We start from the raw sequence: 20052 nt of genomic DNA on the forward strand, positions 1-20052 counted from the left end.
ACTGAATTTCCTAATTATTCAATCTTTCATGTGTGATGGTTAGTCTGCCCTAGATTAGAGCTGCTTTTTTGATCATTTGCACAATGTTTGATTTTAAATCTGTAGTGGTGAAGATGGTCATGACACTTAAAGCTGTACTTTTCTTCTGGACTCCTCTGGATTTTGTTTCCAGTCTCTTGAGCCTGGTGTGTAAATCTGGGAGCAGCTAGAAGAACTGTACTCTCTGCAAATGCTAGTATTTTAGTAGGTATTTATAGCCTGTGATGAAAATAACTGCTGATTAAGTGAACAGGCTGAACTCTTAGATTGCCTTTCAGTAAGGCATATTTGTATTTTCCAGTTCTCAATACATCCACAGGGCTCTGCTTTGAATCTTTAAATGTCAGGTGCAGCGATTGATTTAAATAGTCATTTTTATACTGAGGTACCTGAACACATTTTATTACAAGAAATAAATATAAAGCATGGAAATAGACACTCCAATCACTTACAGTGTCTGCTCAGTGGCCAAAGAAGGTAGTGGTATCTTTTAATGCAGTCCTGGGACTTGAGTTATAAAACATATAAAATTAAAAATCAGTGAACAAAGACACCTCAGTTAATTACTCTTCTGCAGGCTTTAGGCTATGATTCTATTCGCTTGGGCTCCTGCAGTTGGAGGGAAAATGAAAAAGGAAAAAAGGCTATGTCGGCACTTTTAGCTAAAGTTATCCAGTGACTATCCCTATCACTATGAACTTGCTATGAATGGATTAAAAGTATGTTGCTGGTTCAACATTTCTTCTCACCCATATAGAAGCTGTGGAAACTTTGTTTTGTACTCTACCAATAAAAAATTGCTGTGTTTAAAGAATTGGATAGATGCAGGTTCACTGTGGTCCCTTCAATTATGAGATGAATATGGGGAAGAAGCAACATCCCAGAAGTCAGTAAATTTAAGATATAGAATGGGAACGACAGGGTTAGGAGTCAGCTGTAACTAGAGTGTGAAATATTGTCTGAGGAGCAGCTGGGAATGCAGTATTGATGACACCTTTCTGGACCAAGATTTCCATTTTTGCTTTTACATTCTTTTTACAGGAGAAATCAGATGTGAGGCACCAAACAACAAACTGGATAAATTCACAGGAACTCTTACTCTTCGGGGAGAGAAATATGCCTTGGACAATGAGAAGATGTTGCTGAGGGGCTGTACTATCAGGAACACAGAGTGGTGCTTTGGGCTCGTTATTTATGCTGGTAGGTAAAAAACTGACATGCTGATTGCAGAGCCCAGCAGCACTGGGGTGGGGATACGTCACACTCAGCATGCACAGAGGAAGCAAGTATTTATGTTTCTACCAGGTACAACAAGAAAAAACTTTCTTGTTTCAGAAATCCACTCAACAAAGTACATGAGGGGAATCTTGATCGATGACCAAGAAAGACTGTAACAATTAAATTTGGTTAAGAATTCTCTCAAGTGTACTGAAATAAACACTCTGTATCATTTCTATATGATTTTCATCCACATTGGAATATCAGGGTCATCAATAATATTATTGATTAGATAGATGCTTTTCATGAACCTAGTCCTTCCATTGTTTCTATACTCTAGACATGTGAAAAAATGCACAATATGTCACCAATAGCATAGCAATACCAAGTATGCTGGGAAAAGTGATTAAACGTGAAAAGAAGGGTTGAATGTTAAAAGAAAAGAGTTGAGTCAAAGTCCAGATTTAGTGGTTTTATGTGACTCTCTCCATATAATCCCACACCAAATGACTTAAACTGTTTCTGCCCAAGTTTCCCACTAGCATTCTTAGACTGTGTGTACCTGACTTCATGAGAGCTGTGATGGTTATTTATGCTGAAAAGCACAGTGGGGCCTCAGAGGGAATCAGCTTTAGAACAGCTGAGCTTTATTACTAAAATTAACAAGTGTGCTTCATCTCCAGGGCCAGACACGAAACTGATGCAGAACAGCGGAAAAACAACTTTTAAGCGAACTAGCATTGATCGGCTCATGAATGTCCTTGTGCTGGTGGTAAGTCTGATTAATGTGTCTTCCTTTCTTCAGATGTGTTCATCATTTCCAGATGCTCCACCTCTCTGTCCACACAAATGGGGGAATATCAGAAGTGACTAATGATAAAAAGAAAAAGTACATCATAATTTATTAGCAGCCGGAGCTCTGCAGTGCCTATGCCAGCCCATCTTGCAGAGCAAGGCCATTACATTGACAGAATTAAGGACTTTCCTTCTGAACTTGTCGTTTACTCTGCTCTCCCTTTCCCCCCCTGCATTTTTGCATGAGAAATATTTTGAAGCCTACAAAGCCCTTTTTTCCTTCTAGTAATTTTGTCATTTTCTATTTAAATAAACATTAGTAGTTCTCTCTCTTCCTCCCGATTTCTTGGCATCTCTGGTGATATCTGCATAGGACTTGGTAATTGAGTTTGCTAATTTACATGATGCCAGCCCCTGACTTAACACGTTAGGGTAAATTATTAGACATGGTCTCATTAATGCTCAGAAGCTGGTGTTTTAAGCAGCAGGTAAATTTGAGAACACTAATCTTACATAGCAGGCACTGTTTTCAGACTCAAAAACAGATTGAATTTGAGGGTTAAGCTCATCAGTGGTTTTAACAAACGGCAAATACTTCCAGGTAGAAATAGTGATTCTTTCACAGACTTTCTCAAGATTTTGCTGCTTGAGTTCAAAGCCACTCAGGGAAGGAAGACATACACTCTGACACTACTTTAATCAATGTTGCTTGAAGAAAAGGGCTTTCACTTCAGATTTTATTTCCCCTTGAGTGCAAATTTGTCATGCTTTCCTATGCATGCTGCACCACCTTCAGTTTACGACACTGGGGTCTGGTGGTCAGTGCTCACTGTTCCTGCTTCTTCCCTACTACCCTTGCTCTCCAGATCACCCTAGCAGCCAGCTGGGACAGTATCCATTCCCAGGCACTGGAACAAGCCCTGGGGGAGGCATGCAGCAGAAGTCTGTGCATTACAGCAAGGCTGTCCTGAGCTCTCCCTGCCCTCTCTGGCTTCATGCCTCCTCAGCACAGGAGCTTGGATCACAAACATCTCCAGGGCGACACTACCCTCCAACCTCCACCTTTCATCTCAGCCTCTGTATTCCTGGTTTTTTTCTTTGGATCCCAAAAGTCCTTTAGGTGAGCCTAGGGATGCCCAGCAGTGCCACAGCACAGAGAGCCACTCCAGGGTTAACTTCAATTCTTTTTCAGGCCTTGCTCTCAGTGTGCAGTGAGGAAATGCCCTTTATTTTAATAATCTTGCACCAGTCTCTACCACAGGAAAATCTTGGTTTATCAAGCTTAGTTATCATCAGCTTGTCTCCCTCAGTGTTTTTCTTCCCTTTCTCCCCTTAAGTGGATAGCAAAACCAAACAAAGTTTGGGCCTCTTACACTCAAAATTTTTCAAGCATTTGAAGAATTTCACGTTTTGTTAGGTGTTCTGATATGTTCTGGAGAGGAGAATGGGCTGTGGAGGGATCCACAGGGCACAGAAACAGAGCAGAGGAAAACTGAACTGGGAATATAGAATTTAATGTTCAATTAGGATTTGCTAAATCTTCTTTCACAAGCCAAGGGTCCCACCCAGGACTTTCAATCTGTTTGGCCTCTCTTTATAAAAACAAATGAGATGAATTTACCTCCTGGCTCTGTTTTAAAAAAAAAACTGAGCAAGTTGCAGCCGATTGCATCAGCCTCTGCCTGAGTTCTCGGGCGCTGGAGGAGCCAAGGGTGTGTTTGTCTCCTTTACATATTTTTAAGGAACCTAAAATTTTGGTGTCTAAGTAAAGCTCTGTCATACATTAAACACCAGACTCTTTGCACACCTAAGGGGATGTGGGCCCTGGGTTTTTCCAGCTCACTGGGTGGTCGAAGGTTAAGGAGTGTGGTCATAAAAACAGGCAGTATATTGTGCTCTTGAGTTGGAGAATACAAAGCAGCCACGTCTGACTATAAATAGGTAATTTAAATGTAGTGAAGCTTACTCCACGTTAACACTGGCAAAGTTATTTTGTGTTTGTTTGCCTGTCAAACTTCTGGGCACAAAGCAGAGTTTAAGCAGGCTCGCCAAGGGAGTGCCTGTTAAATGTTGCCCTTGTCTGCCCCAACAAGGGTTAATCAGAAGCAAACCTCCCCAGATGGCAGTCATAGTTGTTTTGTCACATTTGGAGGTGTTTCTCATCGATCTGAGAGAGAAGCTAATGTTCCTCCACTGGGGATGCACTTGCCAGCTCCAGAAATGCTTTATTCTCCAAAAGTTGCTTTTTAGCAGGCGAGGGGGAGCAAATTTTCAGAGACAGAGACCGCTCACACTCATCTCTTAAACAACTGACTGCTTCAAACCCCAGAGCAGAACTCAAAGTACCAATCAAGAAACTGAAACTGTTTTAATTCACAGTCCAACAGTCAATGTTTGTCTTGAAGTCAAAAGTCACTTCCTCTTTACAAAACCCTTACCAAGAAGATCTTCAGCAGTCAGTGCATGGGCAGTAACCAGGGAGGGATGATGCTCGTGCTGGAAAGCTCCATGACCTTGCACAAGCAATGATTTTTCATGTTGTTCTCTTCGGGGCTGTGGTTGCAATTGCAGCACCCTGCACAGAGTGGTTTCTGTGCATAGAAATTAATCTCAACGGCTGCTTTTAATGGCTTGGTCCTTTCCCTTTGTTTCAGATCAAACAGAATGTTAGTGAGCCTTGTGCAAGCACAAGTGTTGCACAGGAATGGAGTTGTGAGAGCATTGACATGCCCAGTGTGCAGAAAACAAAATGTGCATAAATCAAATGCAGCTGTAGGCAAGAGCTGCTGTGGTATTGAATCAGAGTGGTTGGAGTTGGAAGAGACCTCAAAGATCATCTTGTTCCAGCACCCCAGCCATGGGCAGGGACACCTTGGGAAAGTTCAGCTCCTGTCCTGCCCCACATATATTTCTATTGCTGAATCACACATTGAAATTCCTACAGGGACTGTGATATTCTGCAAATGGATAATTTTTAACCCAGGGAGGTGGATCATGCCTCTCAAATGCCCTTAAGTCCTTATAATTACAATAGCACAGATTGAAGTATGTTTTAATTTCTGGTTCACAGAGGTTTAAAAACACTGCACCACATTCCTTACCAGCAAGCAATATTGTCTCCATTTCACAAGCTGAGCAATTTATTTGGCTTCGCACAATTAAATAGAAAAGCTACTGCTCATGTGTGAAATAAATGTGTCCCCTGAAACTGAGTCTGCCACCTTTTCTCACTGCAGTTCCCTTTTGTGGCTTTTTTGATATTAAAACTTGAGTTGATCAGGCATGAACTTTTCACCAAGTGATTCATATTGCTCCGCAGAAGTATCTTTCTTTCTTTCTTCCTCCCACAGATTAACTCAGCAGTACAAATATTAGCTTTACCATCAATGTTTCTATGTTTGTCCCTCAATTACTGTTTTTTAAAAAGGTTGATTACTGTTTTAATGGGATTGTTGCTGTGTGGCCTTTACATAATGGTCCAACTTACTGATATTTCCTCCCTAATGATTATCCTTGCAAAAGATGATTTTTAATTGCTCTTTTGTGCAGCCTGTTGACTCCATATCTTCACTTTTTTATTATTATATTGGTTGTTTTATGTCAAATGTTTGGAAAAGACCATGCCAAAAGAATTATTTTCTCATCATTTGTTCAGGAAGGATGACAAGTTAACTGCAGTTTATATCCCCCACCATCACCATTTCTACCTTACAAATACTGTAATTATATTAGCAGGATTCCAGGATGGTGGGTCTTCCCAGTTTTTAAAGCATTGTTAAAAACTAACGTTGCTAAAGGTTAAAACCTATCCTCTAAGCTTCCATCTTTGAATGAAATGGACTTGCTGCATTGAAAATGCTTATTAGCAGGTAGAGCCACACAGTGCTTTGTGTCAGTGGACATAATCTTTCTTTTTCATCTCCCATATGGCATATAAGTCCTTCTTCTCCCTTTCTCCTTTGTCTTGGAAGGCTGTCTGTTAACACATTTGCTTTTCACACACCTATTTATGACTTTATTTTTGTCTTTTCTTGATTCTTTATTACTGTTGGATATTAACACTTCTGTAATTCCTTGCAGTTTGTATTAATTTCTGTTAAATTTATTTCTTCCTGTTCTGTCTTCTTTTCCAAATAAATGTATTGCTACAGTCTTGTCTTTTTTAATCAAAAAATGCTTTATGATCTATGTAATGTTTTTGTGTCTGTTAAATCGTGTTCGTGAGCAAGCCCTGGTTTTTAGTAAGGTTTCCCAATTTGAAATTCACTTCCCAATTGCTGTTGCCCTGGTTACTTTAGGCTTCAGGAAAAAGGCTTCTCTAAAGCCCAAGGATACGCATCACTGCTTGGTATTGCTTATTGTTTGCTCAAAGGAAATGTAATCAAATTGTGAGGGCAAATGCCGAGGCAACCATTAGCTTTGAGAAAGCAATTAACTCTCCTCTAACCATCAGAATAATATCCAGTGCTAAATTCCAGATTGTATACTGCTGGATTATCCTTAGCAGTATTTCAGAAATTGTGGGGAAGACTGTGAGACATCTGGCAAATGGCCAAGCAAAGTCCTTCAGGCAGTTTGTATTCCCAAGTGTGCAGCCAGATGTTTGAGGACCCTCATTTCAATTCTCCTCTAATGAGATTTGCCATACAGCAGGCTGCTGTAACCACCCTAGTTGAGATGTCTGCCTGGGATTTAAATCCCCAGCTGTTTGAGGACTTTTAATTCCAAGTTGCCAGACTCTGCACCGTGTAGCTTTGTCCTTGAGGTAAAAGTATCATAATTTTTCAGTTTTTCCCTCTTCATCCCTAGGCACATTTTCCTATGATTCAGGCTATCCAACCCTATCCCATTAAGGTCTTCTGATTAACCTGCGCATAATAAACTCCTTGTTTCTAAAACACAATACATTTTGTTTGGTTTTGATTTGTTTGGTTTGTTTTTCGTTTTGTTTTATTTTTTTCAGATCTTTGCATTTTTAGCACTGATGTGTCTCATCCTAGCCATTGGCAATGGTATCTGGGAGCATGATAAGGGCTACTACTTCCAGGTCTATCTGCCCTGGGCAGAGGGCGTCAATTCTGCCTCCTACTCTGGCTTCCTCATGTTCTGGTCATACGTGATCATTCTAAACACAGTGGTACCCATTTCACTCTACGTCAGGTACGTGCCAGAAGCTCCTCTCACTTTTGATCTTAGGAGAGATTTAGCTTTTGCCTTAACTGGGAGCAGCATTTTCCTTAAAACCCAGCACAGCCCCATCATGGATGCTCCTGCACAACCACGGTGATGCTTTTCCTGTTTCTGCTGCCTTCAGAAGGTTTTGTCAGGGTTGCACTGGGGACAGCAGTGAGCCCTGGAAGAGGAGAGGATGATTTTGCAGCTAAAGGGAAGGTGTAGGTGTAGGATGCTATAGGAGCAGGGCTGGAAAGCCTGCCACCATTAGGATCTTGCTAACAGTGAATGAATGGCCTGTTCTTCGAGGTGGCCTCAGGACTGTGTGAGGATTGCCAGGTGAGTAGGTGCAACCAGGTTCAAGTGCTCGGTGCTATATGAGCAGGTGAGAGTGTTCTCTCCTCCCAGACAATGCAGAGCTCTGTTGGTTATTGTGATAGACAAATAGGAGTGACAGGTAGGCAATGTGTCTGTGGTGCTCTCAAAACTTGGAGCTGGGGTAGAGACTGCAAAGCCCTGTTCAATTTATCATTGTTGCTGCCTTCAGTCAGCTTTGCTACTGAGACTCTCTTCTGTGTTGGTAAACATGAGGAATGAATTCCATTCCTATCCAGTACGCCACCCAGCAAGGTGAAAACTCATGTCATCTGCAGCTGATGCCACTCTTTTGGTTGTACTGAGGGCACCGTGGCTCTCTTGGTGTGGAGCTCTCTGTGGTTGGAGACATGGCTGTGCTCATCCCCTGCCACTGGGCTCAGCTCAGCCCACAGCTCTGCTGGAAGCCACCTCCTGAAAGGGCACTAACTGAACCCCACTGCTCCCGCCTCGTTTCTCAGCCCGAAAACTGCTGAAACTTTTCAAGTAATTTTGTAAAGTACTGCTTTATAATGAGTTTGCTGTAAACTTAGCAGATCATTTCAGTGGGACTTGCTTCAGCAAGTGGCCTTACCACAGGCCACCTATGGACTGCTGAGTTCAACCTGTCATTACCTTCAAAGTTGTCTTCTAACTGCAATTGATAATGGTGGTGCTGAAGATGAAGAGCTTGTCCCTTAAGCTAAGGAGTATTCCATCACCTTCTGTTTCTGTTTCATCAGTGTGGAGATTATACGCTTGGGTAACAGTTTCTACATCGACTGGGACCGTAAGATGTATTACCCTGTGAATGACACGCCAGCTCAGGCCCGAACCACCACACTCAACGAAGAGCTGGGGCAGATCAAGTACATCTTCTCAGACAAAACAGGAACTCTCACCCAGAACATCATGTGTTTCAACAAGTGCTCCATCAATGGCAAATCCTATGGTATGTTTGTCTTACTCTCTGGGTTTTCCTCACTGTGTGCCTCTTCATCCCCAGAGACTAAATCTGACATCCAGAGCAGAATGCCATGTAAGGAACTGCAGTGATCAAGTGTAAGGCTACCCATCAGGGGCATCTGGATAGCCTGATTGCATCATTTGCCATGTATTAATAATTGTTTCCTCTTTTTTCCTCACTCTTTTATTTCCCTTTTTCTGCCCCATTACTGCCCCAACACTATTAGTTTCACCTCATTTGTCCCAGATTTACATCATCTGTACTCTAATTTGTTTTGGGTTTTTTCTTTTTTCTGATATCGCTAGTTAGGTAATCACAGCTTTTTGTGGTATTATTGGCATGGCTAGCCAGGTATTGCTAACCTTGCAAAATATAAATATATATATATATATATATATATACATACACACACACATATTATAGATGTGTATATATATGTGTGTGTGTGTGTACATATGTATATATATACATATACATACATATATATATATGTGTGTGTGTGTGTATATAATTTACATAACTCACTCCCTTCTAATCATTTATGAAATCAACCATGCCTCATAAGGCTCATCTGCAAATTTTGTCAATTTCTCACCCTGTGTCTCTCTGCAATTTCTCATGTCATGAGCAGTGATTTTCCTCATCCTTTTCAGATAGTTGGAGTAATCAATGACCTGGTCTTTGTCTTTACACTTGACATTCTTCAGCTACCAGAAGAAAGGAAAGTTTGTAGGAAGTTAGAAAAAATAGAAGACATGAGTTGTTAGCTCTGTTAGATCCTAGAAGTTATTGATTTAAAAGGCTTTTTCATGCTATGGCCCCAGGCAGTTTTTTTCATACTGCTCAAGAGGTGCTAGCACTTTATAAACTGCCTAATTGATTAACATCATTAGATGCTCCAAAGAAATTAGTCACTGCTTATTTGTATATCGATGCTTGCTTTGCCTGTGTCACACTTGCGGATGCACTAATGTGCCAGAAAGCTTGCATCTTTTCTCAGTGCTATCAGCTGAGCTAATAAAAGAAGATATTTCTTCCTGTGAATCTGCGCATATTTGGAGACCACCTTATCTCAAACAGTGTTAGTATTAATAATGTGTTAACAGTGTTAACATTAATACTGCTAATGAGGAGTTTGAAATCTCTCCTATCAAGTGCCCTCAGTTGACTTTTCTGAAGTGCATGTCACCACTAACATAGATACAGGATAAGGGTTCAAGAAATGAATGGGAAATACATGCAAAGAAGGCAAAAAAATCTATTGCCTGTAGTTTTCTAAATGTTTAGCTTCTTCCTACCACAGTACTTCTGCTTAGGGGATTCTGGAAAGCAATGCCAGAAAGGATGATTTATTTCTGCTCTCCTCTGGAGGCTTAAGAGAAGGAGGTGCACAAAAGCCTCTTGGCTGTGGTTCCCAGGGAATGAGCTGATGCATGGATTCTCAGGAGAGGGGTTTACTGTGTGCCTTTTACACTCTTGGGGCCTTTATGAAGGCACACCAGCACTACAATTGGCTTTGGTCATAGCTGAGGTTGCTGGTGCAAACATGAGTCAATCATCCCTGTAATTAATTGCATTTTGATCTTATTTCAGTGAACTGTTGGGACTGGCTGGCCTTGGGACAGTCCAGACCTTCTCAGTGAAACTTTTCTCCAGGCAGAAGTTCTAGTAATGTTTCTTGGAGGTGGCTTGTCTTCAATTCCTATGACCAGATCAACCATTCAGGGAGAATCAACAGAGCAGCCTTGCTACCTAGATGTGGGAAAAATGAGCTTTGAAAACTCCTTCTGTATGGATGTCCAGGGACTGCTGTAAATACTAGGATCCAGGAGATGGATTTGGAAGGAGAAGGCACAAGAAAAGTCATCCCCTGGAAGCACTTTAATTTCCTGTCTAGCACTATAAACTCTATTTTCTCTGTGTTCAGCTCAAGACAAGTCTTCTTCACTCAAAAACCAGTCACTTTTATGGTAACTGCTTTGTGTTTCAAGCATCTATCAGTCTCCAGATTTTGTCATGTCAACATGGAAACTGATTGTTATGCATCATCAGTCATCAGTGCCCATGTCAATGTACTGAAACTTTTAAAATAGATTCTAACTTAGAAACACTTTACTCAATTTTGTGGCTCAGAGACTGCACTTACCTGCAGTTTGTGGCTATAATTTCATCTTTCTTGCTTGCAGGTGATGTGTATGATATGTCTGGGCAAAGGATAGAAATAAATGAGGTAAGTGCTCAAGTGCTATCAGGATCTGTGCTTTCAATGGACTTGGATAAGTATCAGTGGACAAAATGCTGCAAAGCTTATGTTTTTGACCCTGCAAGAGTTGATGCTCTTGATGCTCAAACAGAGATGTGTGTTCCTCTGGATGTCAGAGAATTCCCAGAGTTAAGTTCCTTTCCAGTAAGCCTGGGTTTAACCTCCAGATTGGGAACAGCTCTGTGTCCCCTCTGCTTCACCTGACATCCTGGTGCATGCACAGCTTCTCTTGAACACTTCACTATTGGTGTTTGTTGCAAACTTGGACATTGGTGAATTTTATTAACCTCATCAGCTAATTGAAACTTTAGTGTGGAATTAGTGAGTGCAGTTCACACCAATAGCGAGGTCACTGCTAAATTCCTCTGATGTCTGGACTTCAGAAAGTGTGAAAATGTGTCATTTTTACATTTATCTTTAGCCTCTGCTTGCAGGCACAAATGCACACATCTTCATTTCTAAAATGTCTGAAAGCTGCACGCAGAAATCCAAATAGCAAACAGCAATATGATGATGAAAATCCCACTCCTCATTCCGATGATTCATTTCCAATCCATTTAGAACTTAAATTGCCCACTGAAACAGACTGTTTGTGCTGAGCACTGTGCCTGCAGCCTGCCCTCTCTCCGTCAGCCTTGCTTGGTGACACACACTGGACCCCTGCCAGCTGTCCACCCCACCCTGCTGCTGGTGACACTCTCTGGAGCAGAGTCCTGCTGCCCGCACGCCCACAGCGCCGCCGTGCCTGGGCCTTGCTGCACAGAGCAGTGTGGGAGGGGTCGGTCTGTCTGTGCTCCTGGGCTGAGTGCTAAATGTCAGCGTGCAGAGGTCAAAAGGATGATTCCCGTCCTGGAAACTCTGAGCTCATCAGGGATGGGGTGGGAGTCAGAATTGTCCGAGGCAGGCTTGGCAGTCCATTACTCCATGACACATCATGTGCTAAGCTTCTGGACATTTCTCCACTGTGTTCCACTCTGCCTGGGGCTCCTTGTTTTTTGACAAAATGTGTAGTGCCTGTGGAGTTTAACTTTTACTTCACCTGTCTGTCCTATATTTTTCCCTATCAGAATTTTTTTCTGGCTTTGGGAGAGCATGGTGAATAAGACAGACTTTTGAATTGTTTTAAGCTGGGCACCTGCACTCCACTATCACAGGCAACTTTTGACATCATGAGCACAATGCTTCTAAGCAGGCATGTGTTTAAGGCAGGCACTTCTTTGCTGTAGGTATCCACTGGCAGGGCTCCTGTTGGAGCATTAGCTGCTGCTCAGAGAGGCAGTTTAGCTAATTGGTTCTTGGCCTGAGTGCTGCTCTGAAAGGCACATCTAGTGCCTGTTCTGTCCTATGATTAAATACCTGTCCTGACCTCCCACTTCCTTAAATCTACAAATCTCTGCCAGGAGCAGTCAGACATAGGCAGGATGGGGCCCTTTGTAAACATGAGGAGGAGACTGGGGCAGTGCTGGGCAGGAATTGGTGTACAGCCCTGTGAGAGCTCAACAAATAATACCAAGCCATGTTTTTTTCAGAACACACAGAAGGTTGACTTCTCCTACAACCCTTTAGCCGACCCAAAGTTTGCCTTCTATGACCGCAGCCTGGTTGAAGCTGTGAAGCTGAATGATGTCCCGACCCACAGGTTCTTCCGGCTGCTCTCCCTTTGCCACACGGTGATGCCAGAGGAGAAGAGGGAAGGTGAGGACTGCTGAGGGCACTGGAATGAGTGGTTATGCTCACTCACACCATAGAATGTCTTCTCTCCACAGAAGCTGTTATTGGTCCTTTTGGCTCCCTGGTGATTTTCTGTAGTGTAAGGCTACACATAAATCAGTGTGTTTGGAGATGGCACACAGGAAGAGAAAGGACCAGGGCCTCCACTCCCTGTGTGTTCCTGTGGTGGAGCTGACACTACTGCAAACACCACATCTCTCGAGTGTGGAAATTGCAAGCGCCCTGAGGCGGCTGAGGCTTGCCCTGCTCTCTCTCTACTCTGCTCCTAGCCCCAGAAAGCAAAGAACATTGAGTATCTATGCACTGGGGATTCATTAGCTCCTCTCACCCAGTATTCCCACAGCTACTAGGTCAGAATGACAGGATGAAAGCCATGCTTTAAAGGCTATAATTAATTGACAGGTATGAAGTGAAAAATACATGCAGATCTGACTAGAAGGGGCTAAACCCAAGGAACTTGTCATGTCAGTGAGATGTTAGATGCCAAAGAAGTGATTAAAATCCCCAAAATAATCCAGAGGGCCTCTTGCCCTGTCCTGGAGGATGGGTTGGTGGGACATGATGGAGATGTGTGCACATAAGGTGCTTTTTAGTGCTGCACCTCTGTGGCTAGACCGAAAAGGAAAGGGATAGCTGCTGTATTATATCTTGGATACTGTATTTTTTTTTTTTTTTTAGCTCAGAAATAAGTCCAAAATGTTACTTTTTTTTCTTGCATATCAGGTAACTTGGTGTATCAAGCACAATCTCCTGATGAGGGAGCCCTAGTCACTGCTGCCAGAAACTTTGGATTTGTGTTCCGGGCTCGCACACCAGAGACCATCACTGTTGTGGAAATGGGAGAAACAAAAGTCTACAAACTTCTGGCTATTCTTGATTTCAACAATGTTCGCAAGCGAATGTCTGTGATTGGTATGTTCCCTTTGCTCCTTTATTTCCTTCCTGACATTTTAGGTTCTGGAGCTGTCCCTCGTTCTGCTATGATGCAGAATTTTTCTAGGACACCTCCTTTGCAATGTGATCTGCATAACATTTGTTTCTGCAGATTTGAGATAGGCTGCTTTGACTTTATAATTACACAGCAACAGTGCCAGAAAAATACTTAAAGGAGGCAGGTGGGATAAATCTTAGCATCTGGACCAGAGTGATGCAAGCCACTTAGTTTTTCATATATCTTGCTCCCCTCATTACAATGCAGGAAAGGCCTTTCTTCTAATCAGCTTTTAAATTTTCAGTGAAATTTGAGGAAGTAGGACAGGAGAAAGCAAGAACAAACTGAGAAAACAGTTTTTTCCCAATAAACAAATTCCCAATTTCTCCCAAACAAAAATGGAGAAATTATCCAAGAAAGTTTTTGCAGCCTTTATTAACACTCCAACTTTCTCTAATATTTCAGGAATATTGTAATTGTAATTACAGTTTACTGGTAGGAAAATAGGAGAAGTAGGACTACTTCCCTAAAAACAAGTTGTTCTTCACTTTTTAGTGAAGCTCTGCCTGTAGAGACAACGTAGAGGCTGCTCAGACCTGCACTCTCTTTTCTAAGCAGAGCTTGTCTTGATTCATGGGAATTTGCCAAAACTTGGGGAAGTTCAGACACCTGTAGAAACTGTTTTTCTTGGTTTTGATGGAAGGGCTTTGTACTGCAAAAGACTCAGTCTGGGATTTGTAGCATTTCTTCTCCTCTTCCTCACAGTGCGGAGTCCAGAAGGTGACCTGACTTTGTACTGCAAGGGGGCTGACACCATTCTTTATGAGCTGCTTCATCCATCCTGCAACTCTCTCAAAGAGGAGACCACAGAACACCTGAATGTAAGAGCTTCCTTCTCAACAACATCTCTGCATTTGATGTTTTCCTTTTCTCCAGCATACTTTGTCTTCAGGAAAAAAACCCCCAGATTTTAGAAACAGCACTTAAGCACCAATTTTAATTTATGGAATAGAGAAACAAATTAGTTTCTATGGCTTTAGGTTTCAAATTAGTTGCCTAGGCATGAGAACCTGGTGCCGTGTGGACTGCTCCAGGACAGTCAGCAGATAGAGGGAGGTGATTCTGTCCTTCTGCTCTGCTCTTGTGAGACCTCTCTTGGAACACTGTCCAGCTCTGGGATCCTCAGCAGAGGAAGGTCATGGACCTGTTGGAGTGAGTCTATCAGTATGAAGATAATCAGAGGGCTGGAGCACATCTCCTGTAGCTGGGAGGTTTAGGTTTGTTCAGCCTAGAGAAGGCTCTAGGGAGACCTTATAACGTTTTGCAGTACCTGAAGGGGCTACAAGAGTGCTGGAGAGGGACTTTTTACAAGGGCAAGTAGTTATAAAAGAAGGGTTAATGGCTTTAAACTGAAAGATGGAAGATTTAGATTTATTAGGAAGAATTTCTTTATTGTGAGGGTGATGAGACACTAGAACAGGTTGTCCAGAGAAGCTGTGGATGCTTCATCCCTGGAAAGCATTCAAGGTTGAGTTGGATGGGACTCTGAGCAACCTGTTCTCCTGGAAAGTGTCCCTGCCCATGGCAGTGGGATTGGAATGAGATTATCTTTAAGGTCTCTGCCAACTCAAGATATTCTATCATTCCATGATTCTGTAATATGGACAAAGATGGCAAATCCAATGCATGACATTTAGAGGACCTGTGACTTGTTTCTGATGCGCCTTTACTTCAAGCCTGGGGGAAACCTCCCAAAGATGCATTTCACAAATGCATCTGTGATGTTCCACCAAACACTGAGCTCCATGCTGTCCATCAAAATCACAGTTATAAGGGCTTGCTGAGATGCCATGACTAGCTATGCTCCTGCAGTACATTTCATCCAGAATTCATACCCTAAAAATGTTGAACCCACGTCCAAAATTTGAGGCTGTGTTCAGTGTTTATTTAGGTCTCGCTGTTTTGAACCTCTTGTTGAGAAATACAAACCTGAGAAACAAATGTTTGGTTAGTGTAAAGATTTAGAGCCAGAAAGTATAAAAGCCCTTTTGAGATTGTTGTTTTTTTTTTTTTTTTTTTTTTTTCCATAAGGACAACAGATGGTAATGATAAAGTGGTGTTGAATTGCTATTTAAAAATACCCCAACATTTGTGGCCTAAGGTGTCATTTTTTCACCTTTCCTCTGTAAACTTTACCAAGATGCTTTTACCGATCCGATTTCTGAAGATCCTTTGTAAGCCCAGGTGACCAGACTGTTCTTCTTGGACCTGGGATCCTCTGTCTCACCACTGTCTTGCAGGAGTTTGCTGGGGAAGGCCTGAGGACACTCGTGGTGGCCTATAAGAGCTTGGAGGAAGACTACTTCCAGGGTTGGATCAGGCGTCACCACGAAGCAAGCACTGCCTTGGAGGGACGGGAAGACAAACTGTCAGAGCTGTATGAGGAGATTGAAAAAGACCTAATGGTTGGTAATTCAGGGAATCTGGGCCAGGCTCTGAGGGAGGCAGCGAGGGTGGTGGTTTGTCAATAAACAGCTCAGAATGACTTTGGTAAACACTGCTCTGCAAACAGCTCTGCAACAGTGGGCTGTGTGACAGGAGCAGGTCAGAACACGGCAGCCCTGGGTGTTCACTGGCACCTCCTTCAGGAGCCCACAACTGGGGTGTCAGCCACCAGTTCAGGGGAATGGTTTTATTTTAACTCACATGGGTGTCAGAGTAGCTTTCTCGTGATGAAGTGACATACCAGAGCCTGCAGGAGATGACGTGGACACAAATATTTCATAGCCATCCTTTGTATGTGCAAATGGCTGATCTATTTATTTTCCAGCCTTTGAAATGGCAGGCAGTGAATAATTTCCAGTGCCCATGAGAGTGCTTCCTTTGTTCTTCCAGCCCTGGGCAGGATGGGTAGATGATATCCATGAGCATGTTTATGTCAACTTGAAATTGAACTAAACTGTGATCTTTGGGGTCATTCTTCTCTCCCCAAGAGTTGTTACAGTTTTTAAATGCCCTGGAGGACTTGCCTGTGTTTTAGATCCATGAAAAATGAATGAAAAGCATGTGTGTGATCTGAAGAGAAGCAATCCAGCTTTTGTACTCGTGGCAGTGCTTTCTTGAAACCCCGGAAATCCTGGCAGACACCTTTGCTCCTTCCATTAGCTGTATGCCAGAATGCCAGCAGTGCTCAGGGAAGCAAGTGTGAGCTAGGAAAAGGCTGGCCTTTGGAAGTTCCATGGTCTCTCTAGCTGGATCAGAACTACTGTAAAACAGGGATTGTAGAGTTTCGAGAAGTAGAGAAGTTCCCTTAGAGCTGTTACTTACATTGATAATGCTCATAGCTGATGTATCGTGGACATCTCAGGGTGCCAAAAGGGATCCCAGGCTTAAATTCCCAACCTCTGAATTGAGTCTCCAAGCAGCAGGAGGTTAGTGGTAGCAGTGAAACCTCCGTGTCTCTTTGATGACAGGTTAAAGCCACCAAATACCTTCAAACAGCAGAAAAAAGCAGTAACTTCAAAAAAACGAAGGTTTGTGTCCTGAGCAGTCTGTGGTGTAGCTGTGTGACAGTGTGGACCAGGGGTAGGCACAGCTCTGTTAAGGGCTGGAGAAGATGTTTAGCAGCCATGTGACATCTGCTGTACAGCACAGCTGGGATCAAGTTCCACACCAGAGGAGGTTTGGGGACACTCTTGGATCCAGAGTGTCTTTGTCCCTCTATTAAATCTCTATCTGCTGTGAAGGGAACACATGGAGCAACACAGGCCTGTAGCTCTGCAAATATTCTTGCAAATAATTTCATGCACTTGCATAATCCATTGGAGTCTGGGGAGATTAGAGCCTAGAACATCTGCAGGATTAGGGCTGTACTCTGTACAGTAAATTTGCTGAGGAAGAATGACAATCAGTACAACCTTATTTCTGGGGATTTCATTTGTGTTTGCTTAAATAATTAGATTTAATGCTGCCTCCTTTGGTAGCAGTGGGAGGACTTAACCAGCTCCCTGCCATTTCTGTTAAGCTGCTAGGTGCCACAGCCATAGAGGACAAGCTACAAGATGGGGTCCCACAGACAATTGAGACTCTTGCCAAAGCCAACATCAAGATATGGGTTCTCACTGGAGATAAGCAAGGTAAAGGCACTACAACTTTGGCTGCTTCTCTTCTCCTCCACTGGTGGGGTGGTTCTGCTAGGACCTGTGTTCTCATTCTTTGAAAACTGCACCGAAGACAAACTTACACGGCTTTGCTTCATTGCCAGCTATGCAAAATTTCAGTTAACTGGAATTAGACCAGATGACTAGTTCGTGCCTGTCCTTAATTTCTGTCATGAGAGTGGAAGCAGGGTGAAGGCAGCATCCTTTGCCTTCGGAGAGGTGACAGTAAGCATCCCATAGTCCCTGACATAAGCTGTGAAAAGGTGTCATCCAGTTGATCATTCAGGTGATGAAGAAGCTGGAAAAAAACCTTGTCCTGCTTTCCAGAAACTTTAATTTTAAAGTGGATGTTGGGTGCATTTCAGCTTGTTTCTGGCTCTTATCATCCCAAATAGAAATGGAGAAAACATGGGCTTTTGGAGATGGAAAGAACAGCAAATAGACTCCAGTGAATTCTTTTGGAGATACAGCATTTTCACTGAAACAATGTTGCTTCAGGGAGACCAAAAGTATTTGCAAATAATTTCATCCAAAACATGAGCAGAGAATTTTTGAGAGAAACGAAATACTTAATTTTGTCATGTTCCAAATGCAATAGTTTTGCTATAAAATACCAAAATATATTTTCCAGAATTTTATGGGCAAAATGTCATATTCTTTTTCAGAGCTGTGGTTTGGTGCTTTTCTGGAAGCAGGGAGAGGGCAAGTTAAAAATCCTGAAAAAAAAATTTGAATCAGCCTGAAATGGTTTTTTTTTTGTTGCTCCAAATATGTTTATCAAAGGGTATTTTAAGCTTTTTCATTTTGGTGGAGTTATTTTTTTCCTGTGGTCTTGTGAAGTCAAATTTGCTGCTATATCCATCAAAGTGGCTCTCCTGGTTCTTTTACTGTTGACTCTGAAAGGCTTCAATCTCTTTTGGGTCAGAAAGAGAGCTTTTGTTTTGTGAGCAAAAAGGTCACAGAAATGGATTAATTTGGGGCTGCTGAGATGGATTATCTTCCTGCTTTGCCTTTCCTAGAGACAGCAATGAATATTGGTTACTCCTGCAACTTGCTGAATGATGACATGGAAGAAGTTTTCATTGTTGAAGGTAGCACATCTGATGACGTACTGAATGAGCTGAGGTAAATGGCTGAAAAACAGTTTCAGTGCCATGCACTAGCATTATTTGTGTTTTGTATCATTCCACCTTCTTTTTCCCTGTCAGCTTTCCTTCTTGCAGTTCATTCAGCTCTCCTTTAGATAAGGGAGAGCTGCCTCCTTGGAAGATCCAGAAGCTAAACACAATGTAGAAATCTCCTCTGAGAGTAAATGCTGAAGCTTCTTGATCCAAGAGCTCAAATTAAATAAAGGTTTATAACTCTAAAAGCAGAGTCAGATAGGGAATATCAGCTGAAATTGACCAACAAGTGGTCCTGAGCTACAAAGGCTTTGGCTCCAGGTTTGGGCTATGCTGTTGCTGTACTGCTCTTGCTATTTATTCACATTCCTTCTGTCTAGGAATTTCTTTTGTCTGGATACTTTTTTGGCAGTGTCTGAGAACTTACCTTCCTTCCTCATCTCCTCTGTAGACACAGGTTCTTAGGTAAAGGTGGAAAATGGGAAAGGTTCACAGTCTTTTTCTCTTGGAGTAGATGGCTGCCAGACAACATGCAGAGAAAACTGCATGTCTTTTGGGATACCATCCTTCATGGCACTCAGATGGTTTGTTTGACTTAAAATCAGCAGAAGTTTAGCAACACTTTGTTAGAGTTTCAGAGATGGGGATGATCTGTGCAGACAGTAGCAGCTAAACAATGCATAGTGTTGTAGGGATACAGCAAAAATTGGACTGAACTATCAAAGGGAAGCATTGATTTTTGTTTTCAAAAAGTTGCTTTTACAAAACATAGGTATATATTTGCAAGATTTTCAGATTTTCATTATTATCCTGGTTTCTTTTTTTTTAGGAATGCAAGAAAAAAGATGAAGCCAGACTCCTTTCTGGACAGTGATGAAATCAACATTCAGTTTGAAAAATCTTCAAAAAAGCAAATAATTATACCTGATGAGCAAGCAAATGGGGTGTACGGTCTGGTTATCACTGGCCACAGCCTGGTAAGGAAGGTTCAGAACCTTGCCAGGGATGAGTTCCCTGAAAAACTTACTGCAAGACATACTGAAAGTCTGAAAAATGCTATAAAAATTGAACTCTAGAGGGCAAGGGGTTTTCCCCTCCTTTTTGAAGACTAGGTTCAGTGGTTATCTGAGGCATCAAAGGTGACAGACAATGTTTCAGAAGATGTTTCAGGAACAGAGAAGAGTTGGCCTTGGTCTTTGGTGAACAAGAGGGATAGAGTAGCTGGATCATATTTAATTTCTGGAAACGTACTAGAAAAATAACAAGGTTTGTATTTGCAGCAAGAAGATAACATGAGACGT

General features: G+C 42.3%; 1 protein-coding gene across 3 annotated transcripts in view; it reads left to right on the plus strand.

Moving 5' to 3' along the window:
• Positions 1-20052, plus strand: part of LOC102061741 (phospholipid-transporting ATPase ID) — a 108081-nt gene that overhangs the window by 50434 nt on the left and 37595 nt on the right. For all 3 annotated transcript variants that reach the window (XM_074533105.1, XM_005491738.4, XM_026796275.2), the window contains exons 10-21: positions 1081-1239; positions 1941-2029; positions 7016-7212; positions 8322-8530; positions 10732-10775; positions 12338-12503; positions 13263-13451; positions 14236-14351; positions 15771-15935; positions 17495-17606; positions 18650-18755; positions 19581-19728. In XM_074533105.1, coding sequence (XP_074389206.1) covers positions 1081-1239; positions 1941-2029; positions 7016-7212; positions 8322-8530; positions 10732-10775; positions 12338-12503; positions 13263-13451; positions 14236-14351; positions 15771-15935; positions 17495-17606; positions 18650-18755; positions 19581-19728 — 1700 coding nt within the window. The remainder of the gene's footprint in view (positions 1-1080; positions 1240-1940; positions 2030-7015; positions 7213-8321; positions 8531-10731; positions 10776-12337; positions 12504-13262; positions 13452-14235; positions 14352-15770; positions 15936-17494; positions 17607-18649; positions 18756-19580; positions 19729-20052) is intronic.

This window comes from Zonotrichia albicollis, chromosome Z, assembly GCF_047830755.1.
Source record: "Zonotrichia albicollis isolate bZonAlb1 chromosome Z, bZonAlb1.hap1, whole genome shotgun sequence".
NCBI classification, from domain to species: Eukaryota; Metazoa; Chordata; class Aves; order Passeriformes; family Passerellidae; genus Zonotrichia; species Zonotrichia albicollis.